The 25,977-nt window shown below is 28.0% G+C and overlaps 2 protein-coding genes and 2 non-coding genes across 4 annotated transcripts; all 4 read left to right on the forward strand.

The window, feature by feature from the left end:
* The first annotated feature begins 1,364 nt into the window (after positions 1-1,364).
* On the forward strand, positions 1,365-6,042 carry LOC124829968 (endonuclease 2-like). Its single transcript, XM_047303556.2, has 9 exons — positions 1,365-1,518; positions 1,630-1,804; positions 3,561-3,668; positions 4,046-4,101; positions 4,232-4,315; positions 4,556-4,648; positions 5,248-5,315; positions 5,589-5,662; positions 5,752-6,042. Exons 1-9 carry the CDS (start codon positions 1,408-1,410, stop codon positions 5,865-5,867), a joined length of 885 nt encoding a protein of 294 aa, XP_047159512.2. The 5' UTR covers positions 1,365-1,407; the 3' UTR covers positions 5,868-6,042.
* Positions 6,043-6,695: 653 nt separating this feature from the next.
* On the forward strand, positions 6,696-6,767 carry TRNAG-UCC (transfer RNA glycine (anticodon UCC)). Its single transcript has one exon. It is a non-coding gene; the product is annotated as a tRNA-Gly (tRNA).
* Positions 6,768-9,650: 2,883 nt separating this feature from the next.
* On the forward strand, positions 9,651-9,722 carry TRNAG-UCC (transfer RNA glycine (anticodon UCC)). The gene has a single exon. It is a non-coding gene; the product is annotated as a tRNA-Gly (tRNA).
* A 6,626-nt stretch (positions 9,723-16,348) lies between these two features.
* On the forward strand, positions 16,349-19,796 carry LOC124829967 (endonuclease 2-like). Its single transcript, XM_047303553.2, has 9 exons — positions 16,349-16,548; positions 16,667-16,841; positions 17,082-17,183; positions 17,258-17,313; positions 18,808-18,891; positions 19,000-19,089; positions 19,176-19,243; positions 19,394-19,467; positions 19,555-19,796. The coding sequence occupies exons 1-9, from the start codon at positions 16,435-16,437 to the stop codon at positions 19,668-19,670; spliced, it is 879 nt and encodes a 292-aa protein (XP_047159509.1). The 5' UTR covers positions 16,349-16,434; the 3' UTR covers positions 19,671-19,796.
* The last annotated feature ends 6,181 nt before the right edge of the window (positions 19,797-25,977 follow it).

The raw sequence follows: 25,977 nt of genomic DNA on the forward strand, positions 1-25,977 counted from the left end.
TGAAGTAAACTCTTACAAGTTTACTCGACTCTCACAAATTTACGTAAATTCTCAAATTTGATAACCTTGGTTACTAGTTTTAGGTCTTAGGTAGTCATATTTGGAGGCTTTGGTAAATTTGATAAGTTGAGTTGTTTTTTTATCTAGACTTTACTATTTTAAACTTGTTAGGACAATTGATTTACTTCCTTCTAGAGTTCCAAACAGTAGTCTTGTACAGTTCTTTGTTTCAGCGCTTTTAGTTTATTTTAGTTACTAGTTTTAGGTCTTAGATAGTTACAATCTAAGTTTTAGTTTTAGGTAGATTTGGTAACTTGAGTTGTTTCTTAGTTAGATTTAACCTTTTTAAACTTGTTAGGACCGTTGCTTTATTTTCTTCAAGGATAGTTCGGTGCAATTTTATGTATTTTGGAGTAATACAGTAGAGTATCATAGTTTTAGGTGGTGAATTTTTTAACCTTTCTTAGAAATCAGTTTGAGTCAATTTTTGGTTACACTTAGCCATTTAAAACTTGAATCGATAGTTTCAATATGGTTTCTCTTATAGTATTTTTGTGTAGCCCTTAATTTTAGTTTACTTTTAGCATATTTATTTTTTAAGTCCTAAGTAGTGAAATTTTGATTTCTTTTCTTATTTTTTATGAAAAAAAGAATAAACCTAACATGTGCAAAATTTTGTGGAATAGAAATGCAAAGCATTGTGTAATATTTTATGGAAAATTGCAAATCCTTCATGATGTAATTTTTCTCACAAAAATTACAAACCTTCTAATGACACACAACTACCTAAGCCCTACATACACCCAAGTTGTGCTGACATCTCCAAAAATAACTCTTTATTTTTATAATACTTATCTAGTGCTCTTTTCTTGAAATTACTCAATGTAAGAACTTTGGTGTAATTTTTGTGTGGACAAAACTGCAACTATGTAATTTTTTGTGTACCAAAATTGTAAACCCTTCATAGTGCAATTTTTCTTGTAAAATTTCAAACTTTCTAATGACACAAACTACCCAAATCTCATGTTCACCCAAAATAACTGTATAACGGTAACTCCACAAAACAACTATTTATTTTTATAATACTACTGTTCTCTCTTTGATAAATATCACTCGAGAAAACAACATGTTATACAACTAAGAAACTTATTAAATTGTGATAATGATATTTATATTATTTCTTCTTCTTTTAATAATATCTTATTACTTTTCCTTTTTTTAGAATCTCCAAGGTAAGACTTTGGTGACTACTCCTTTAGCAACAACATTATCTACTATTAATAAATAACTAATTTTCAATATTTACATGGTTCTAGTATTTTCCAAAAATATCTCTCCTCGGGGGGGTGGCAGTCTCTATATAACATGGCCACTCACTATATGCATGCTTTGTCGAAGTAGAGCAGCATGAGTCACTTTTCAATTCAGCTTGTTGCATTACTTTCACTCACGCTTTTGCTTCCAAATACGCATGGCTGGGGAGACGATGGCCATGTCATTGTTTGCAAGATCGCCCAGGTCACTTGCTACCTTCTTCTCTTTCTCTTTCTGACAATATTCGTCAGAACTGAACCGGAGTAACCCGTTTTCTTCTTCTCCTTTCCCTTTTGTGGGCTTTCTTATGAACAGGCTCGTCTGAGCAAAACTGCTGCTGAGGCTGTGCAAAAGCTGCTGCTAAAATCTGCAGAAAAGGAGTTATCGAGTAAGTGCTCGTGGGCAGATCATGTTCATCATATCTATCCCTGGTCCTCTGCTTTGCACTATGCAAATACTCCTGATGCCGTTTGCAGTTACAATAACAGCAGTAAGTTCCACACTTTCTCATTCTTCTTTCAGTCTTAGTTATTTTACATTTACATTATATGCAACTTGTTTTTGAAAGATATTTTTTATGAAAGGCTTTTATAATTATTAAAAAAAAGAGAGTAAAATAATGAGTTTGATCTAGTTGAAGAAATTTATAGGATCGTGGATATTGTCTTTACATTTTTAATTGGTTATCTATTTATTTTATTGATCCAATGTTAAATTTTCATGATTTTTTTTATACATAAAGATGTTGAACACGTTTTTTTGATATTTTAGACATGCAAAAGATAAATTTATAATGGTAATTTAAAAATTAATATCATAATAAATTCTGAATTTTATTAAATATATATTTAATTATATCACACTTTTAAATATAATTAAATCTATAATGATTATTGTTATTAGAGTAAATTATATTTTTTAGTTTTCAAAATATTTTAAAAATTATATTTTGTTTATAAACTAATTTATATATATATATATATTATCTTTATATTTTATGAAATTATTTTTTCATAAAAATATCTTTTCTAATAATATATATAAAGTATCTTTTTATGTAAAGGACATAATTTTATAATAAATTATAAATAATCTTCTACGTATTAATTTTTCGGAATGTAAAGTATAAATTTAATTTAATTTAGAGATAAAATGTAATTTTTTAAAACAATTTAATAACGAAAAATATATTAAATTTACCAAGTAACTTTCTTTTTTCAAAATTAGGTGAATTGAATCCTTAAAATATTTATATATGTTTTTATGTTTCGTTTCTTTCTCAACTCTATGTGACCCTTTCAAACAATTCGATATTAAATATAAAATGCTTCATGTGGAAATTTAATATTAAGCCTTAAATAAGATGGGAAATTTATTAAAAAAAATCCAAAAGTGTGTTAGTACGATGTAAAACCTCAAAATACTACCCGACAAACTAGTGAGCAATAATTCAACAGACACATTTTGTAAAGAATCTGTAACAACTACTGAGACATGTACCAAATTTTGAAAAAGAGAAAACAGCTATTCCATCACGTTTTCATCTATCTAACCCTTGGTAGGTCATATTTGTTCCATCATATCTTCTTAATAATGTATCTGTAGCTTCTATCTTAATGCAAAATTCAATAAAAATTTGTTAAAATATAAGTAGCATAATATTTATATTTTAATAACATTTTATTTAATTTTTAATAGAAAATAAATTTTATAAACAAATTGTATTTTTTATATGAGGTTTAAATTTAAAGTTTAAAATTTAATATTATGTTAATCTATTTCGATGAAAAGATTAGCAAAGTTTAATTTTAAATTTATTATCCTAAGTAGGATGTATCCACATATTATAATTTTTTTATCGGATATTTAAATGTATAAAAAAAAATCGAATAAGCGCACGTTTAGAATAAATTGTACAGGAGTCACGACGAGAATATCGATCCAAGAAGTGTCAGTGCATGTGAGCTTACAGTACTACACGCCCTATTAAATATTTGTCACGTGATGATATTGTAAAATATTGATTATTAATTTATATTTATTTTAAACTACTTTTATTTGATATATATAGTTTCAATTATTGATTGATGCTACAACATAAAGAAAAATTGATAACTAGAGGTATATATGAATGAAAAGTTAATAAGATTTAATTAAAGTAATAATTGACAAGTATTTCATTTAATGAAAGTGAATTAAAGTAATAATTGTGTTGTATTAGTACTAAGTTGTTGTTGAACATTCAGGGGATTGTATAGATTACAAGAAAGGAATTAAAGGACGATGTGTTGTGGCTGCCATTAACAATTACACAACGCAACTTCTGGAATATGGGAGTGAAACAAAATCCAAATGTAAACCCTACTTTCACACTAAGAGTTAAATATGTTTTTAGTCTGTAAACTATTGGTCGTTTCTGGTTTTCGTCCCTCTTTCAAAATAAGGTACAATTTGGTCCTCATTCTTTTCGAAACGTTCGTTTTAGTCCTTGGAATTTTGATTTTAGTCCTCATTTGTTGTTAAATGAGGACCAAATTTTTAAACAGTGTTTAGTTTTCGAGGACTAAAACGAACGTTTCGAAAAGAATGATGACCAAATTGTACCTTACTTTGAAAGAGGGACGAAAACCAGAAACGGTCAATAGTTTAGGGACTAAAAACATATTTAACCCTCACACTAATAATAATCTCCTTCATTTTCTGTTTACTCACACATTTATCAATATATCAGATAACCTCACACAAGCTCTTTTCTTCCTTTCACATTTTGTCGGAGATATCCACCAGGTATATATTTATATCTACAAAAAGCCTCATTTTTCTTTTTATTTTACGTAATTCTTCGATATTTTTTCTTAATTTTTTATAGTCTTAAAAAAACATTATATATGTAATGGCTTTGTTTGCATTCCTGCAGCCTCTACATTGTGGTTTTCTCTCCGATAGTGGAGGCAATTCAATTAATGTTAAATGGTACACAAGGAAGCAAAATCTTCACCATGTAAGTTCATTTATTAGTTATATAGATTTATACAACTAATATATATTTCTAATTATGTCATTTTTTATGGTCAAACACATCATATTTAACAACCTATTATTATTATTATTATTATTATTATTATTATTATTATTATTATTATTATTATTATTATTATTATTATTATTATTTATCAGCAGATTAACCATCTATTATATTTGTATTAGATTATATATAATATGGTTCATTATGAACATATAGGTTTGGGATCAAACCATACTTCAAACAGAAGTTGACAAATTTTATGACTCAGACATGGGCGAGTTCGTCGACGCAATTCAACAGAATATTACGGTATTGTATAATTTCTTTTGTATAGTTTCAAAATAAACAAAAAGTATGGATTGATCAAGAATTTGTGAGCGCATAAACTAGTAAAAGATAAAAAAGTAAGAAGGGAAAAAGTAAAATGAACTTTATCCAAAATGTTAGTTTATATGTAAATTAATTTACAAAAACCGTCTAAAATAACTCTTTTAAGTTTTTATTTTTTTTTAACTTATGTATAAGTTAATTTTAATTTATAAAAGAAATTATTGTATTTTTTATTTTATTTTTCTTTTCTAAAAGTTCTATACAATCTAGCCAAAGTTGTTGTTTGACTAACTATTCATTTTGAGTCTTATAAAATTGAGACATTTGGTAATGGCATCCAAAATAACTTTTGTACTTAAATGCCTTATTGAAACTTTTTATGTCATGTATGAAAATTTAAAAAAAAAATCAAATTATTTGTTAAATATCGTGATGATAGATTTCTCACCCTTATGCGTGACTCGACTATAATTCTTAGGTGGGAGACACTATGAAACGAAACTTAAATAAATAAATAATATATATATTTACTATTTGATGTTCTCTTACTTTTTGTTTGTCTTTTTCGTAATTAACAGAAAGTATGGGCCAACGAAGTAGAAGAGTGGGAACACTGCGGTGACAATGACCTTCCATGCCCAGCTCAGTATGTCCCACTATTATCATTTATTAATATCATATCTCCAAACTAAAATATTATTTTACGAATAATGCACAACATTCTTTTCAAACACTCCTGATATTTTTGTCTTAATTACTACAAATATTAAGACAAAAAGAGGTATTAAGTCAAATATGATAATTGTTGTAGAAAATTAAGACACCCATCACATATCTGATTATTATTATTATTATGTACTCAATTAGAAAGAAAATTATGAAATATAACAGCAGTCTTATGGTTGAAATTTTGTTATAGATATGCATCTGAAAGTAGCATAGATGCTTGTAAATGGGCATATAAAGATGCGACGGAAGGTTCAGTGCTAAGTGGTAAGGTTTCAGAACTCTGATATATGGCTAAGAGAAAATGGAAATTTCTTTAAGATTTTCTGATTAGTCTGTGAAAATATACTGTGCAGATGATTACTTCCTGTCACGTTCACAAATAGTGAATTTGCGGTTAGCTCAAGCAGGAGTTCGTTTGGCTGCTATTCTTAATCGTGTTTTGGACACAAAGCTTTCGTCGTCGATGTAGTTGCGTCGACAATTAGGTTAATAAAGTGCCGTCTAATTCCTGAGCTTAATTTTAAGTGCACTAGTCTTTGTGATCGTTGAGTTTACTGGTTTATGTAACGTTGGACAAAATGAAGTCTAGGAAACTTCAAGTTATAAAGGCTTCATCTATTAAATTGGAATGTGTTTCGTTATTATATATTAAACCACTAAAATGTGATTGGTGCGAAAATATACATATATATATATATATATATACATATTATTTATCAAGAACTTATGTTTTAATCAGTGGCGGCAGTTAATATACAAATAAAAATATTTTTTAATTATAATATATTTAATCTCTTCAAATTTATAAATACTTTAAATAAAATTTTGACATCCTAAGATATTTTTAAACAAATCCACCGTTAGTTCTACTAGTTTTGGTTTGTAAATTTTCGATTGAACTTTTTTATTGGAAAGTGTATCTAGACACTTGTCCATGATTTGCGATATACAGTTATTGGAAAACGACAATTAATTTTTATTGATACAGTAGGAATTGGAAAACAACAGTTATTTTTTTTTTCTTCATTATTGTTTTTACTTTAAAAGTTATTAAAAAAGTGCCAACACTTAAACTAAAGGAAACAAAGTGATTCAAGTGAAGGTTTGAAATCTATGGTGTATTTTTCATTGCTATTTCCTTAAGTTGAGTAACTGACTAAAGTGGAGTTTCCTATATAATTAATAATCATAGTGTAAATTTAGATGACCTAGTGTATATATATAATACCATCATGTATTTTAGCCTTTACTTTGTGCCGAAAATAAATTGTATCATTATGTATATTGAAAGCATCAAGCGTTTGTAGTCCAACGGTTAGGATAATTGCCTTCCAAGCAATAGACCCGGGTTCGACTCCCGGCAAACGCAAGCAGTTTTTCTTTCCTTTGTTTGGAGTCATATATCTTCGTTCCATTTTTTTCTTTTAAATTCGTGTAATTTAGTTGTAGATAATTTTTTATTTACTTTTTACTTTTTGAGTTTGTGAATTGAGTTCCTAAGATTATACGTTTAAGAGTTGCAGTGTTGTTTTGAAACCTTTTATTATTTAGTTTAAATTACTCTTTAGTCTTATTAAGAAAAGTGACCGTAAAACAAAGTTGTTTAACATTTTTGTATTAGGAAAGTGTTGACAAAGTGTTCACTGGGCTCAAACTTTTCCATAGGTGTTCTACACTTTTAGTTACCAAAAAAAGTAGCAACATTTTAAGTCAAAAGTTCACTAAAATTAAATAGTTCAAGATTTAAAAAGGTTACCTTATTTCACATAATTTTTAGAAACTCATATTGCACTAAAACTTTTCTTATAATTTTATATAACTTAGAAAATTTGTAGTCTTTATAAGTGTTTTTCTTTGTTTTTTTTCTATTTACCATGAGATAAAATAGTTATTATATTGTTATGAAAAAATCTGTCGTATCCTAAAAAATAAAAAAATAAAAAGTAAATAAATTATTGATCGTGAGGAAGAGCTTCAAAGATTCAAATGCTTATTAAGATATTTTGATGATGTTTAAAGATATAGATGCTAAATGATGGAGAATTGATGAAGGAAGCTCTTTCAATAAGTGATGATCTCCGTGAAGGTTAAGAGAGCTCCTTCAAAAGTGATGAACTTCATGAAAGAGATGTAGTAGCGGAAGCAAATTTGATGAAGAGATGAAGATGGTGCTTTGAATGTTATGGTCAAGTGTAATTCTTCTAAGGAGATTGGGTCAACCTTAAAGGAGAAATGATAAAGAAGTATAGTAGAAAACATATCCTAAGTGAGAACTTAAGAAAAGAAGATTTGCAAATTTACCAAAGTATCTTTACATTCAATCAAGTTTTAAAAATATACAAAGGGTGTCTTCTCCTTTTAAAGATGAAAGGATAAAAGCTAAAGTACAAAAGAGAACCTTAAAACATTTAATGGAGGAGCCTAAACATTAAATGTGAAAAACTTTATGCTTATAACTAACTTAGTCAAAGTATTTCTCCATCATTAAATGAAGGAGCCTGTGCTTGTAACTAACTAGGTCAAAACATTAAATGAAGAGGCTCATTTTGTAACTAACTCATTCTAAACCCATTTTGAAACACATTTAGGTGCTAGTTACTTTATTAAGGCACTAATAACGCTCTAAGCTACTCTTAAGGGCACCAAGTCTTCTAAATAAAGCTAAACAACATTCTTGGCCAAATACAAAACCTAAAATGTACTATATTATATATTTACAAAAGATGTTTAAGATAAAAGAAGAAGATAAAAAATGTGATCCTCCACAAGAGTAGAATCCTTGAAGTTCCATCTTCTTGACCATGACTCTTTATGAGATATCCAATGTCCTCTAAGGCTCGAGGGAAAACAAGAACAAGTTTGAAAATTCTTATTTTTCTTCTAATTTTCTAGTCTTACCTTAAGTTGATGCTTCTTTGATAAATCTTCATTTAGTTTTCAAGATGGATTACATCACTATTTTTTCTTATTATGTTTGTGGTTTAAATATGATGTTTTCCTAAGTTTATTTTGTTCCAACACACAATATATATTAAAAAATGAGATTTTTTTTCTAAAAATAGTATCAAACTTAAAATTTCTTTCAACATTTTTAATTGATCATATTTCTATATAATTGATTAAACTATTTTTCAGAGATATTTATGCTATAAATTTTTCTAGCTTAAATAATCAATTAAATATGCTAGTTTTGGTTAGTAAATTTACAATTGATTTTCCTTTTACTAGAACGTGTATCAGACACTTTCCCATGAATTTTCTTTTTTGTTTATATACAAACTAATTAAATGAAAAATCATGAATAATTCCTAAACTTTTGCTAATTGCATAAATTTTATCCCAACCCAGAGGCTTACTGAAAATAAGCCTTATATATTTGGTGACTTTATATGCAAATAGCAGTAAAAATATTTGGTAACTGTTCAAATAGCAGTAAAAATATTTATTTAAACAATATTTTTTAACACGTTATATTATTTTTAATATGTATATTTATCAAAAACTTAGTCCTGATTAGTGGCGAAGTTAATATACAAATAAAAATATTTTTTTTAAATATAATATATTTAATATCTTTAAATTTATAAATAATTATAAATAAATTTTAACTTCGCAGATATTTTTTAAAATTCACCACTAGTTCTACTAGTTTTGGTTAGTAAATTTATAATTGATTTTTTTTATTGGAAAGTGTATCTGGACACTTGTCCCTTATGTACTCTCTGAATTGAAACTGTTTTTTTTTTATGTAATATAACACTAAAGCAACAATTATTCTTTTTTCTTATTATTATTTTTGTTTTAAAAATTACTAAAAAGTGCTAAAACTTAAAATAAAATAAACAAAGGGATTTAAGTGAACCATTAGAATCTATGCCGTATTTATAATTGTTATGTTCTTAATACTCTGTTTCACTTGAATGAATTTAAGAGAGAGTGATTGAATGAATTTGAAAGGATTTGAAGGTAAATTTTTTATTGTTTATTTGAGTGAATTTGGAGATAAGTGAGAGTAGATTTGGAAGTAAATTTTTTTAATCTGTCACATCAATCAAATCTTACACTAATTCTTATAAACTTTACTTCCAAATCTACTCTCGGTTACTTTGAAATCTACTCAAATAAAAAACAAAAACTTATGTTTAAATTCTCTCAAATTCATTCAATCACTATCTCCAAATGATCAAAGCCTAAGTGTTTGTATCAAAAGAGTGTTTATTAAAATTGGTGAAAAAAATTACTAAAACATCAAGCGTTTGTAGTCCAACGGTTAGGATAATTGCCTTCCAAGCAATAGACCCGGGTTCGACTCCCGGCAAACGCATGCAAGATATGGTACTTGGGTTTTTTTTAATGATATTCTTACTTTTTTTTGTTTTTAGTCACACGTCTTTGTTCTGTTTTATCTCATATTTTTGTAATTAAGTTGTAGATAGGTTTTAGTTTAGCTTTTACTTTTTGAGTTTGTGTAATTGAGTTTCTAAGATTAGAGGTGTAAGAATTGTGGTGTTGCTTTGGAATCTTGTATTATTACTTTTAAGTAACTGTCAATCTTATCAACAAAAGTGACATGAAAACCAAGTTGTTTGACATTTTTGTATTAAGGTGTTAACGAAGTGTCTTTGAATTTTTCCATAAATGTTATAAACTGCTAGTTAATAAAGGGTAAGTACCAAAACTAACATCAAAATTTGAGGTAAAAAATTTTCACTAAAATTAAGTAGTTTATAATTTGAGGAAGGTTGTCTCATTTCATTAACATTAAGAAACTCTTACATTACACTAAAATTTCTCTTGTAATTTAAGGTAACTTGGAAAATTTGTAAACTTTATAAGTGTTTTTATTTTGCTTTTTTATTTCCTATTTGTCACGAGTCAAAATATTTATTACGACTCATCAACGTTAACAAGACCAAAATAGAAAAGAAATAAAAAAAAAACATAAAAAGCTATTGTAAATTTACAATTGTTTATGAAATTGATATAAATATATTATTTTTAATCATTTACATCGATTCTCTTTTATTAGATTAAGCTTCAAGTTTATATTCAACACTATTATTTCTTAATTCCACACTCTATTTTTCATCTTCCCATTATCAACCACTTATACCAAGCATACTTAGAAAGTAAAATTGAGGAAATTTTGACGTTTATATAATATATTTTCAATTTTCCCAAATGGGTGTTTTTAAGAGAGAAAACTGCAAGATTTAGAAAAACTAAACCTTTATAAACAGTCTAATCTTTCTATCTCCCAACTATTGCCAAACAAATGCAAAGAATACACACTGGGAAGCATATATATTATTTAGATCTTAACATGTTCTTTTTAAATTTATTTGAAAAACATGTATTTATTATGAGTATTTGGTGTTTAGTAGAGATTTATGATTGAGAACAAAAAATGAAGGAGAGAGAATACAATTGTGTTGGTGTTCAAAAATGAAAATGTGTAATTAGATTTAATGTGTTGAATATTGAATTGATGTTAAAAAGAAGATCTCTTCGTGGGTTCACAAACTAAGAGCAATGTAAGATAGACTAATATTTAGTCCGCATTTTTAAACTTGGGCGAGTTAGTTCGACTCACTATTTGGGAGTCAACTGTAGACCAGGCCTAAATGGATTGGGTCAAATTACATTATTATCTCTACCAACAATTCACTAAAATAAATATTACAATTTAAGGATTCTTTCATTATAAACTCTCAACTCTAAGTTGGTTACAACAATTGTAACATTCCAAATTTATAGTTTTAACACTATTATGTAATTATAACATATTCAATAAACATGATTAGTTAATCTAAAAAGAACATATAAAATACGATTACAGTTATTCAAAAATATAACCATAATTCAAACTTTATATACACGATATTCTATTCCTAATATTATCTAAACATAAACTAAAGGTTATTCAAAATATCAGAATTTAAACCAATTCTACTCTAACTATCTATACAATAACATCCTTCGCACCCAGCACCTGCTCAATTGAAACATCATTCTCTGCTCACACCAATCAGGTGATTATTGCCAAAGAGAAAGATTAAACAAAACATAAGCAACATGGTAAGTTAATTTATAAAAGAATAAAGATATGTAGTTCAATCAATTTCAGATTATAACAGTTCCATTATCCAAAAACATATATTTAGACTCTAGACTTTGACCATCCGGATACATGTATTTATGTCAGACTCTTGGAGGACCTACGCATGTGTGGTGAAAACAACATACCACCCAAACTATCACACAAGGTTAATCCGTCAAACACCTCAGTCAAATTGACCCAAGGCTAAAGATTTCTTGCTACTCCTCACCACATAACCATCCCTCTTGAATTGATATTGGGCGGCTATTAGAGTGTTTGAAAGATTCCTCCATTTTAGAGCCCATACAATACATTACACTAAGCACAAGACATGTATAATTCTATCACAAAGTTTACATAGGAAATCTAAACATTCATACATTAAAAGTGTATATAGATCATTCAGAGTAAACTTAAGTACCAAAGCAAGAATTGGAAAACCATAAAAGCAAAAGAATCTCAAAGCAAGTAGAGTTTGGAAAAGCAGACTACTGTTGAGTGGCACACCCTTATAGTTGAGTGCCATTCTTCGCACAAAATTGGCGCCTGACTGCCACCATGGTGTAGTTGAGCACCAAAGCTCTTAGATTTTTGGTGCTTGAGCACTGCTTAATGTCGTTGAGCACCATAGTAGAAGTTTAGAAACTTCAGAATTTGATCTAGATGTACACAAGACCTATTCAATTGATCCAACTTTTATCTTTAACACTCAATTTGATTTGAAAAACATGTTTATTCTTCAAATTTGATACCAATTGGCTAAACCCAAATATCCAAAAAAGTATACATCAAACTTGACATGCTACCAACTAGATTTTAGTGAACTAATTAGCTAAACAAGTCTTAAATGGCCCAACAACAAACCCTAAGAATCAGATTTACCCATTCAACCATTCCTTCAAAGTTTCACCTATCAAAACCCCTCTATTTAGACCAAAACTAGCATACAACATTACCTTTTTACTACTTTCAATTCTACAACAGTTTTGTACTTAATTAAACTTCAAAACAACAACATTCAAGGTTCAATCAAATACCAATTCACAACCATACATATCAATATGCTTCAATAGACAACATTCACTCATTAATACACAAACATCACTCAATAATCATCTCAATTGATAACATATTCAACCAAACATTAATCTCAAAACTTATCTAACAAACATTCATACTTCTTAACATGAATTTAAAGCAATTATTAGCTTTTCTAACCTGGTTGGAAAGCTCAAACAGATTTTGAAAGCAAATTACCCCTACCTTAGCTTAGATAACTCTATCTGTACCTATAGAACGTATAATTTTGATCAAAGTAGATCATTAGGAGCAATGATCAACAAGGAACACACAAGAACTTTAGGAATATGAAGCTTTTCGCATGCATGAAAGAAAATCATTTCAAGAAAAGAGTAAAAACTAACTTACTCTTTCTAGAAAATCGATATGATGAAGTTGAAGATATCACTATTGTGATCATCTAGGTACTTTCTGATCGTCAAAGAGATGACTCAAGAGTTAGAAAACTTAGAGAGAAGGGAGAGAAAGTCTAGAGAAAAAGTTCTAGAGAGATGATACATGTTTTAGATAATGAGACGTCTTTCTAAATTTCTTTTTGTATTATCGAACTTTTAACATTAAAATATTATAATCTTATTAATTTAAAATACCTATCAACTTTAATACTCTATTTTCTATGTTTTTACAACAATTATAAGTGAGTGAAGACAAATGAGTAAAGAAGAAGACAAACACTATATAATAATGAGAGAGATATCTTATACCATTAAACACTCTTAATCTATTTTATTGCATTAAACAACAAAAATTTTATATCAAAGTTTTATTAAAATAATATTCACAATTGTGAGTTTTATTTTCCGAAAAATAATATTTAATATTTAGATAGTGTTGGAAGTCCCACATTGACTAGAGATAACACCAATTTATAATATATAAGTAGTTGCAAACCTCACCTTACAAGCCAATTTTGTGGAGTTGAATTAGGTTTAAAATCCACTTTTTGCCAATTTATAATATATAAGCATGTGCAAACCTCACCTTACAAGCCTGTTTTATGGGATTGAGTTAAGCTTAAAGTCCACTTCTTAACAGATAAATACTTTTTTACAAAGATAAGTCACATAGTAGTAGTTGAAGTCTCACAAATAAAAAAAATCCTCAAACATATTCATTGTATGTTAGCTACTCTTAACTAGTGAAACATTTTTAATATTTTTCTCCTTCAAAACTTTCTAAAGCAATATCAAAACTAATAATTCATCTTTAGTATTAGTGAAAATTCCTTCCCTATTTCTACTCAAATTTCTCAACAATTTCTATATTACCATATTATTTTCGTACTAATATAACTAATTATAGGTTTGATGATGTGATAGATGCCTGTATAGATCTTTTTGTGATTTAGTAAAATTAGTTTGAAAAAAAATTGTTTTTAAGTTGAGCGTTTGTAAACACTAGGTTAAAGAAAAGAAATAAAATTTGATTTTATTCAAAAGTTATAAAAGTTATTCTCACCGTAACAATAATGCAAAGTTGTCTTTAAATTCATTGAATTTCTAACTGTTCTCTTCATCTCCGTATATTCTGTTGAGTTTACTTTAAAATTCCGGCTTAAAATAATTCAAATAATCGCTTAAAGTTATATAAAACGTGCACACTTAAAAGTAAACGATAGTATATTTTATAAGTTAGCAACGATAATGTCTAAAACTATCACAAAGAAACTGCATCACGCAACTGTGCTTAGATCAAAATCACAGCATTTCGGAATATATCCGTTATTTTCTTACGTGGATATGCTAATCAATAAGTTTACCCAAATTGTATATTAAGTTTCGATACAATAAAATAAATAGTTTTTCAAATATTCATTTCCTTCAGGTAGATAACTAGTTTATTGAAAAGTAAAAATTATTTATTTCTAATTAAACAGATACAAAAACTTATATCTATTAATTTTTGCTTAAAAAATAATTTTAAATTATTTTAATTCTAAATATATTGAAATAGTAAGATCAATCACTGTATCTGAATATTGTTTGTCATGATAAGTTGGATCTGAATTCTTTTAAAAAGGTATTGTCTTATCAAGTGGGATCTGAATTAAATAAGACTACTTCCATGTTATAAAAGAATTTAAAAATGATCACAAAAACTAGGGTAACACGTCACGCTACTACATTTACGATCATACCACATGCCAAAGGAATATTCCTCTTATGCCATTTACTTTCCTACTCCGATGGTAGATAGACATAGACTTTTTGACATATAATAATATCTGCCATGAATCCAATACGAAAATACAAAAATGACGTCCTGGAACGGCCATCTTGATCTTGACTTAAACTAAAGCACTTTTAGAAACTTTTTCGGTAACGATTTATCATGACAATGACAAGTCCATCAATCATCAATCATAATAAATTGATAAGTGATATTTTTATAATAAAAATAAAAATTTAATTATAATAAATAAAAGTAAACTTATCATAATAAGTTGATCAGTTTAATTGTTATAACTAGTAAAAATAATAAAAATAACACTTATTATGACTAGTAAAATGTAATATGTCATAACAAGAGAAAAAAAAAACTTAATATGATAGGTTTAATTAACTTGTCACGATAAATTGAACGTAGTGACAAAATTGAAATTATGTTAAAACTATTAGTTCATCAATTATCATAATATTTTTAAATTTTTAATTTGTCTATTGTTTTAGTATCCATAAATACTCTTTATAGAAGTCCTCACATAGAGTCCTACAAGTCGTTGCCTCCCCACATCGTCAGACATAAGACGTCGTTGCCTCTCCACACTGTTGACGAAAGATGTTGTCGTCTCCCACAGCCATCGACAGAATGGTCTATGCCTTATCTATTGCACACGTCTCTCTCCCAAACTCAACCTCATGTTTTGACTTTTAGAGATTTCAACATGGACCTTGATTAACGACAACCTAATTATGGCCTACTTGGAGGTAATCACACTTTACCTTAAGTTGTTCAGCATTAGAGATAATTCCTTTGTCACATGATTGTTCGGTCCAATTTCATGGTTGTTCATTTGCAAGTAGCTCGATTTGCTTTGTCTAAATAACAATTGACCGTTCAATCTTTCTTTGACCGGCGATCATACAATACAATTATTACTATAAATTGTTTCTGATGATCATGTTGACTGGATGCAACAACCTCCAACTTATGTGGCCATCCAAAAGATTATAAGGGCTACTTTTGTTGAAGAACATTCTACGATATAAAAACACGTATTTTTTGTCAATCTAGTGACACGGACATAAGTAAATTTATAAGAAGTAAAAGAGAAAATATTGGTGTGATTAATGGTCATGTGCTTAATTTAGGATCTTCTAGAGATGATGCTTCATATAGTAGGTTGAAAACAAGGAGAATAATATTGTTTTCATTTGTAAATATCTTAAGTTTAATACAATTTTTTTAGAGAGTATTTGTAAAAGTTATAAATGTTTATGTATATACAATTTCATGTTTTAAAGTTTGTTGGACAACTTAACTTGTGTATGAAGTTATTTGTTTGAGAATTGTTTGGTCCAGTGATACGAATTGTAGGATATTTATAGGTAAATTGAATAATGGTAAAACAAAATTAGTTTGAAAAAGAAATCTAACTTATTATGATTATATATCTCATTTTACCTTGACCATTCGATCTTTCTAATAATTACGGAGAGATTTTTTATTTTTTCAATTAGAAATTACGTATTTATCGGAGATCTAACATTAATATTCTATGTGCGCAGATCGGGTTTGAGACCCCTAATGGTATTTAACAAACAGGGTTATCCAATGGAAACGTGTGGATATAAGTATACGAGAAAAGCAAGCGAAGTTGGATTTATTTGCATAGTTTTGAATAGTACAGAGAAGAATGGGTTGTCATAGAGTAGTTGAAGCAGTGGCCATAGTCTTATTCGTGCTTTTGCTTCCAAATACCCATGCCTGGGGAGAGGAAGGACATGCCATTGTTTGCAAAATTGCTCAGGTACGTTCACATATCATGTCGGAATCATAAATTTACTAAAATCAATACAGTGAAGAAAGAAAAAGATGTATAATTATTCTTTGCCAAAACTTTCTTGAATTGATTTGATTTTGAGCAGGCTCGACTGAGCAGTCCAGCTGCAGCAGCTGTGAAGAAACTATTGCCAAAATCTGCGAACAATGACTTAGCCAGCAAGTGTTCATGGGCTGATAGTTTGAGGGTGGTTTTTCCTTGGTCCTCTGCTTTGCACTTTGCAGATACTCCTGACAACGCTTGCAACTACAAGGACAGCAGTAACTCCCTTCTTCTCTCAACTCTTTCTATCTATATAACAAAGTTTTCTTTCTTTTAACCATTTTTTTTTGATAATTTTTTTACTATGTTTATGTCGTGGTGTGTGATTGGTCTGTTTCAAATATACGAGTCAATAAAACAGTAACACACTGTAAAAAAATTGTTTCAAAAAGTTTTAACATATATTAGATTTTTTGTAAAACCTTACATACATATTAAAATGAATCTTCAACATTCAGGGGATTGTGTAGACTTGAAAACTGGAATTAAAGGGCGATGTGTTGTATCGGCCATTACCAACTACACCAACCAGCTCCTGGAGTATGGAACCAAAACCAAATGTAAATATCAAACTAATGCTGTATTTATCCACATCATTTTCGACCTCACTAACAATTTTCTTTTCTTATATCAGATAATCTCACTCAGTCTCTGCTATTCGTTTCACATTTTATGGGAGACGTCCATCAGGTATATTTTTATATATGCATTTACTTGCATCTATTTTTCGAGTCATTCTATGGTCGCTACTGAAGTTTCAATCCATAACGCTATAATTAATGGAAAAAGAAGAAGGAAAGAATTAGGCAAGTTTTAGGTAGGAAAGTTAATTTTAGTACATTATAAGGTTTTGTTTATCAAAACTATTTGATAAGGTAGTTGAGAGTGATATGTATTAACTATTAGGTAATAGATTTCTAATTTATAGGTTTTAAATTGACAAAATAATTTATTAGATCAAAAGTATTTGATTAACTAGCTAATAAATTAGTTGATGAATATAAATTATATAAGTTTTAGTGTGTGAGTTAAATATTTATGCTTCTTTTAAAAAATATTTTATTATGAAATTATATTTATATATATATTTTTAAAATGTTTAAATTCTTAATTAAACTTTTTACTAGTTTTTTATTCCTTAAAAGTTTAATAAGTTTTTTTTTAGTTTGAATAGGGCGTTTTATTTAAATGAGTTTATATAATGAATATCAATTAAATTTATTTTTAAATTTTAATTTAAACTCTCTTTATAATTAATTGTTTTTATAATTTTTACTGTGTATACTTTTGACATATTATTTATAATGAAGCATTAATAAATTTAATTTGTAATGATAATTCTTTTTAAACTTGAAATGCATAAAAATTAAAAAGTAATTTCACAAATAGTAAAAATAATACAACAATTAATTATTTTATAAAATTAAAATAAATAATAAAGGGTAAAAGTATAATAAAGATAATAAAAAATATATTAAAATATAAATACGTAGTAATAGAGAAAAGTTAAATTAGTTATAATTTAGAAATTACAAACGGGCTAATTTATAAATTAGAAACTTCTGAATAAACTATTTGATGTATTTTTCATACTGGTTAAATTAGCCTCAAATGTTACTTTTAGTGGTTTATCTTTTATTGTTATTAAGTTTTTGCATATTTAGTTCTAAAATTTTTCTTAAAATAGTTTTTTAAGAAACAAATTCACAAATATTGATTAAAAAAAAGTAATGGATTAAAATAAGCAATAGGAAATGTTTCATATAAATTATAACATAATAATACTTTGAGACATTTTTTATTTTTAACATTCATTTGACACGAGACTCATCTTTCTTGAATTTCCAAACCATCACAATACATAACTTAAAAATTTAATGACACTTAGCGTGTGAAATGAGTCTTTTTACCATGTTGTTAAAGTATCACTGCTTAAATTATAAATGAAAAATGATACTTTGACACATAAATTTTTTACATTTATTTGACACTAACCTCTTTTACTTTTTCTTTCTTCTTTCTTGATAAAATACAAAAGTTTATAACTATTTTATTCTTATATTGTGTGTCAAATAAATGTAAAAGTGTATGTGGTTGTGAATACCTGCATGAATTTAAATGGATGGAACTCCAACATTGATAATAATATTACTTTTTTATTTTAATTATGCGCTTTATGGATAGCCTCTACACTGTGGCTTTGCATCAGACAGGGGTGGCAATGACATCAACGTTCGCTGGTACAGAAGAAAGGAAAATCTTCACCATGTACGTTAAATTACAATTTTCTTCAACCATATAACATCATCATCTCTGTTCCTGCCATATAATATATATACCATATAATATATATACCATATAATTATATGTGTACAGGTTTGGGATGCAAACATTATTGAGACAGAAATTGAAAGATTCTACGACGATATTGACGATTTCGTTGATGCAATTCAAAAGAACATTACGGTATGGTGTGAAGGTTCTTCTGTTGTCTTCAACATAAGGATTTGTGAGTTGAATTTTGATTTTTTGTAGTCTATTTTAATGAACAGAAAGCATGGGCTGATGAAGTAGAAGAATGGGAGAACTGCAGAAACGACGACGTATCATGCCCAGCTATGTATGTCCCTTAAAATCCATTACTAAGATCGTTCATCATTGCATAAAAAATATCATGACTAACATCTCATAAACTTGGTTTTTTTTTTTATTCCTTTTTGTTTCAAAGAATGTTTGTATTCGCTGTTAATTAACATGGTAAATGTTTTAGATATGCTTCTGAAAGTGCAGAAGATGCCTGTGCATGGGCATATGAAGGTGCCCCTGAAGGTTCAGTACTGGATGGTAAGCAATGGTAATTTCGATAGTATTGTGAAAACCTCTCTTTTGTCTTATTCTGTTCTAACTATACCATCAAAATGCACTCTGCAGATGAATACTTCTTTTCTCGTTTTCCGATAGTCAATTTGCGGTTAGCTCAAGGAGGAGTTCGATTGGCTGCAACTCTTAATCGTATTTTTGACACAGTATCTCTAATGTCAATGTAATTTATTGAAGGTTAGAAATAGATCAACAATTTCCATGTTATAATAGAATAAACCGTAAAAGCTAATTTGTTCAACTAGTTTGTGTGTTTTAAGATTTTAGGTAACTTTGCTGATTACGAAAAGAAAGACATTGGGAGGGGCCGCTCATGAGCAATTTGATATCATATTATAGGTGCTTTCATTGAATCAAATAAATGAGAATGATGATACTGAATTCATTAAAATGTGGCATGCATCAAACTTTTAAATCATAATTTAAATAGGTGAATTTAAGATGTATTAAAATAAGAAGAAAAATGTTGTGTGATAATTTTTCGGAGAGGTGAGACTTGTAATTGCAATAAACAATTTATTTGGTCATCAGTGAATGATTGGACAGACTTATAATGGAAAGAAAAATAAGAAAAAAATATCATAAGTTAAATTTCATTCATGGATTATTTAAGAAAATAATATGAAGAACTTTTCATAAATTAATTTATATAATAAAATTTTAATTTATAAAAAAAAAAGTTGTTAACAACAAAGGAAGAACTGAAGTAAATGATGTTTTAATGATGAAGTTAACTTTTTGTTTGAAGATCAGTAGAATTTGTAGTTCAATTTGTAGTTCAATGTAAAACTTTTGTATTTGTACTTGTAGATTAGACTTAGCATAGAAAGATACACGATCTATTGGAGAGACCATAAGGATTTGTATTTGTAAAATAATCGATTATCACTTGAGATAATCTCTTATTAATGGCAGTTCTGAAAAGGCTTTTCAGCTTCACTCGGACAACAATAAAAGGAAGCGCACTTGCTGATTATCTAGCATATCAGGGCAATTGATGATTATGAGCCTAACCAACTTTCATATTTGAGTTTATAAATAGTTTGTCTCTGAATGTTTTTGAAACTGTTAATCCTTTTTGAATAGTTTAGTGCTTGTGCTGAGAAACTCTTTGTGTTCTAAGTTAAGAGCTTGTAATACCTAGTGTTGGTAGAAGGAAGTGCTTCCACTAAGTGTGTCGAAGTGAGTGTAAACATCTGTTGTGCCTAGGATAAGTTTTCCATCATTTGTGTGTCAAAGGAAGTGTTGTTCATCTCTTGTACCTTTAACAGAGGTGTTTTCTAACATTTACTCTACTCTTTTGTTATTGTAAGTTCTAGTTATTTTTAGTGATTAATTAATCCCTCTTTAGATATATTAACAATTGGACATAGACTCTTTTGATCCAAGCATAAAACTACATGTGCAAATTTCTCTTTCCCTATACTCTTTACTTTATTGTTCTTGTGTTAAAAGAATTGATTTTTGTTATAAAATAAATTTATGAGAAGGAAAAAAAATTTAAATTTTTTTAATTAGTAAATCAATTCACCCTTTTGATTTTATCTAGGCTTTAATATTCCATTGCACGATTCTAACAAAAGTTAACCTTATTTTTATTTTTATTTTCTTTCATAAAATAGTTCATAGAGAACTAAACTCATATTGTTTTTGTATTTTTAGATTTTATTTAAAGAATCTTATAAGTTTTTCTACTACACATAGTGTCAAAATTAGTCATGATCGGAAGAAAAATAAAATGCTTAAACGAAGAATAATTAATTAAGATAATTTTTTAAAAATAATTATCCAAATGGATTCAAACATGATAATTTACGAATTAAGCTCTCATTTGTATTTATAATACGAATTTAATTTATTAAGAATTAAATTTTGGTCCAGTTTTCCATTTTTTTCTTATCTTTTTCCATATAAAATGATAGGCTCCTCCTCAAGTTAGTTTGAGTCAAAGCAAGAAGATGAATGTATGGTGGTAGAAGTGGCATAAAGCTTTGAAGATAGCGGTGGTTGCTCTCGGTTTTGGTGGTTTAAGTGATGGAATGGAGATGGTTATGGTTGATGATGCTCTTAGAGAGGTTGGACCAACTCCATAGATGGGTGGCTATAGGGATCTCATGGGATGCTCTAATCATGACTTAGAGACAACTTAAGAATGAGTAAAAAATTTGGTAGCATTTCATTACTAATTTCAAAGTGGATTTATAATGGGAGAGACACCTTTATTTATAGATGAAGGTGTCTCCAAAGTGGACCAAAACCTAAAATGCTATCTTGCACCAAACCCTAAAAAATCTATCTTGGTGAATGACAACTTGACACGTAACACTAACTTTTAGAAAAACTCTCCACTACTAGAGTGTCACGTGGAAAGCCACTTTAGCAAAAGTTTCTCCACTTGGAAAATGACACATGGTCACTACCATTATAAGAAAACTCTTCACTAAGAGCTTGTCATGTGGAACGTCACTTTAGCAAAAGTTATCCACTAGAAAAATGATACATGATCATTACGTTTATAAGAAAACTCTTCACTATGAGTTTGACATGTAGCCACCATGTCTCATGACACCCTCCACTAAGCTAGATTACAAAACTAATCACCCAATATTAGCTTAAGCTAGGCACAAATATTTCCCTACAACTTAAGCAAGATTGTTTAAAAATCCTACACTACTTGACCCTTAATACAAGGCCTAAAAAGAAATCCTACACTACTTGATCCTTAATACAAGGTCTAAAAATAATTCATGATAGCCCAAGTGAATAAGAGTTTAGCTTATTTAATTTGGGACAAATATATCTTTAAATATTTTATTTGAATTTTTTAAATAATTATCTTATTTAATAGATAAAAAATATCAAAAGATAATAACTACCAAATCTTTTGAAATCTAACATAATCTTCTTAAATATTTGTAAATCTTCATAGAGGGTTTGAATAGTGTTTCAAAACTTTTCGCAAAAACAATGTTTAATAATAATTACGAGTGTTGGATAAACTACAGTAGTTGTTAGAGGCTTGTGTTTTCAAGGAAGCATTTAGGAAAACGTTTTAAACAGAAAATTAATAACACACGTATTTTTATATTGGATCACTCAACTTAAGGTACGTCAAATCTCTCTTATGACCTCTTAAAGGGTTCTACTAATCTTATCAACCACTTTTGGTTCCCCTTGTCAACATGACTAGTCTAAGTTTAATCACTCCAAGTATCAACCCTAGACAACTTGTTTAGAACGTTTAGCTCAACTAAGTTAAACAATACACGTATTTTAATTCATTTCTGATTATACAAACACAATCAGTGTTTTGATTACAAGTACATATTCAAATAACTCTTAAAGAGAGGATAAATTCAATAAAATAAAATTTGATAACTTGAAAGACATTTCCTTGTTCTTAGAACAGACTCAGACGATGTAAGCTTCTGAAGAGAATAACAACGTAACAATTCAATGATTGCAAAAGTTCTTCTTTTCTCTTTAGGGAGTCCTCCTTATAAAGTTTTCTTCGAGAGATGACCATTACTTAGAGAGAGTTGACATTCTTAAGAGTAAGTGACTTCTTGTGTGAAGATTTATGCTTCTCTGCATCTTGGGAAGAGCAACACTACTTTAGTAGTGAGAGCTTATACGATTATTAAAGTAGGACATAAAGCTTTAGGAAACATTCCAAGAATGTCTTCCTTATTTCACAACATCTTTCTGATCCATGTGCAGTGTGCTTTTGAGTAAAACTTGATATTGTCATTATCTACACAAATAAAGAAAGAAAGGCAAACAGAAGTACATTACGTTCATGCATTTATTATTCTAATGTCTCATGTAAATGTACTTATATATGTTTTTGTTGGTAAAAAAGTGTATTAGATCATTAAGTCTTAACATGGTGGCATAGTAAACATTTTTGGTGTGCAGTTCGTGTCTTTATTATTCCTTCAAAAAAATTGTGTAAATAATGTGTAAAGTTTAAAAGAAATATCTACAATAATGTGGTAAATGACAAACCTTTTCAATTAAATCCTTTAACCTAATATTGTAAATATCATGTTTTAGATATTTGCTACCAAAACTTAAGTTTAGTGCTCAATCTCTTAATATAAGAAAAATATTTCTTTTAAAAGAAAAGTCAACCAAATTAAAAAAATTCAACAAAAACTTTTTTCAATAAAATCAAAATTATCAAAGGATACTTATTCAACCTGCAAAATCTCTCATTGAAAAGTTAAATTCATAATATTGAATTTAATGCCAATTACTAGATTAAACTCTTATCACTAAGACAAGTTATACCAAATAATTAGAATATAATTCTTTCAACTTAACCAATAATGATCAAACATTGACTTGACTTATCTAACTTATAGTATGAAACAATTGATACATGATATAAGAGTATAATTTGAAGAAAGAAATTAAAAACGAATAGATAAAAAGTGTATTGGAAAAAATGAGAAACCAATAATGGATAAAATTGCATTCTTAGTAGTTTGGTGGAGTAAAAATATAGAAAGATACCTTTTGTTAATTAAGTAATATGACAAATTTATTAGGAGATAAATTATTTAAATAATAAAACTAATTACTTACTTTTTTTATGTCCAAACATATAGTAAAACAATATTTTCTATTTTCATTGATCTTTTCTATCCTCTTCACATATAATAAAATATAATCCGTCTCCTTGATCACCTAACACAGTGTTTAAAACGTGACAATTAATAATTATAAGAAAAAGTGTATAACGCAATACTCTATCCAGATCACACGTTATATGTCTAGTTTCTTTTGGTAGACAAAAATAATCGACATCATCAAAATTTCCATCTGCTCGCGTACAATACTTTATAATATCGTCCAACGTCCATTATTTCTGTACACATTGCATTCATATCAGCAGTGCCTAGCTGGGTGTCAGAGCACAGATCCTTGGAATGCAAAATTCAATGAATGTTGATTGGGTTGTTAACATTTATGGATTAAAGTTAAAGATTTTGAATTCTTCAAAGCTCTGACAGTACAACATAATTAAATCAAAACAAAGACAAAACCAGTACTTTTAGAAAAGTTGTCTCCTCTCTACAGCTCACTAAAACTGACAGCACATCTTTTCTATTTTTTTAATATTCATCAACATTTAAAATATTAAGTAATATATATATATATATATATATAAAAGTAAAAATTATAAATATATATGTTACAAAGAAAAAATATAAAAAAATTATATTTGACTAAAGTATATAAAATACAAATGTATGTATGTGTACATAAAATAAAAACATTATTGTTCTAAAATATAAAATACAGATGTATGTATATCTACTATTATTGCAACGAACAAAACAATATATCAACCGTATTGACAATTGTCACGGAATGGCAACAATTTTTTCTTGTAGCGAAACTGCTATCTTGTATTGTTTGGTATGGCTCCTTCCAAGATTATTTATCTAGCTTCGAGAGGATAAGGTGGATGACATAGGATCTTTGTTATCCTTTTCCTGTTCAATGATCTCATTTTCAATTTTAAGTGTTTAAGTGTTTTTATTTTTTTTTTTTTATCTTTACTTTCTTTATGTCTCGTTCATTTGTCACTGTATTTTTCTTATCATTTCAATCGTGTCGGTTTAGTTATTAACAATCTTCTCTTATGTTTGGTTGCTCATTATGTTTCACTGTGTAGGTTTAAAAGATTCTGTTTGGTTTCATAATGTTGCAAAAATATTTTGGGTGTATGGGTCAAGTATTCACTTCAAGCAATCTTCTTCACTCCTTAACTCTTTTTCTTATTGTTTGTGTTCTTCAACTGATCAGATTTATCTACTAAAGATACTTCGATGCTTAAGTCAATTCAGTATTCGATCAGTTTAATGTTGTAATATATGTGTCACAAAAGTTTCAACAATTATACATTTAACCTGTATTTACAAGTTTCTCCATGAACTTCTAATTATAATCAGCCTAATCATGACTTAATTCTATTAAACCTGATTACTAATTTGTTTAACTTAATCGAATGACTAAGTGAATCTAATATATATTGATTAGTTTCATATTAATTTGGATCATCAGTTTGATGTAGTTTAAGTGGTATGCAACTATCGATAAATTATAAACTAATAACTTCCTAAAATAGTTAATTTATAAGAAAATGAAATGTGAAGCTTTGTCACTCTTTCAAATTATTCTTACATTAACTTCATTTTTATTACTTTTATAGAATTTGTGATTCCATGTAACATGTAGAGAAAACTAAAAAAATTGTAATATTCTTAAAAAATCAAAATTTAGAAATCCAAAATATCATCACTAATCAAAATTACAAAGTTAAATAATATAGAAACAAAATAACATCTGTTATCTCATTTGGCTTGATGATCGTTATTCATCTATGCTATGATGGACAAGTAAAATAAATGGCAAAATGTTTTGCTATATGATTTCTCATACTAAAATCTAAAAAATAATTAT

Source organism: Vigna umbellata, chromosome 3 (assembly GCF_029865625.1).
Source record: "Vigna umbellata cultivar VRB3 chromosome 3, Vumbellata_1.0, whole genome shotgun sequence".
NCBI lineage: Eukaryota > Viridiplantae > Streptophyta > Magnoliopsida > Fabales > Fabaceae > Vigna > Vigna umbellata.

Excerpts from the sequence above, each read along its gene's own strand:
- LOC124829968 (XM_047303556.2), top strand. The coding sequence starts at position 1,408 with ATGAGTCACTTTTCAATTCAGCTTGTTGCATTACTTTCACTCACGCTT. Across the intron at positions 1,805-3,560 it reads TTGCAGTTACAATAACAGCA|GGGATTGTATAGATTACAAG; the intron begins GTAAGTTCCACA and ends TTGAACATTCAG. Across the intron at positions 3,669-4,045 it reads GAGTGAAACAAAATCCAAAT|ATAACCTCACACAAGCTCTT; the intron begins GTAAACCCTACT and ends TCAATATATCAG.
- LOC124829967 (XM_047303553.2), top strand. The coding sequence starts at position 16,435 with ATGGGTTGTCATAGAGTAGTTGAAGCAGTGGCCATAGTCTTATTCGTG. Across the intron at positions 16,842-17,081 it reads TTGCAACTACAAGGACAGCA|GGGATTGTGTAGACTTGAAA; the intron begins GTAACTCCCTTC and ends TTCAACATTCAG. Across the intron at positions 18,892-18,999 it reads GAAAGGAAAATCTTCACCAT|GTTTGGGATGCAAACATTAT; the intron begins GTACGTTAAATT and ends ATATGTGTACAG.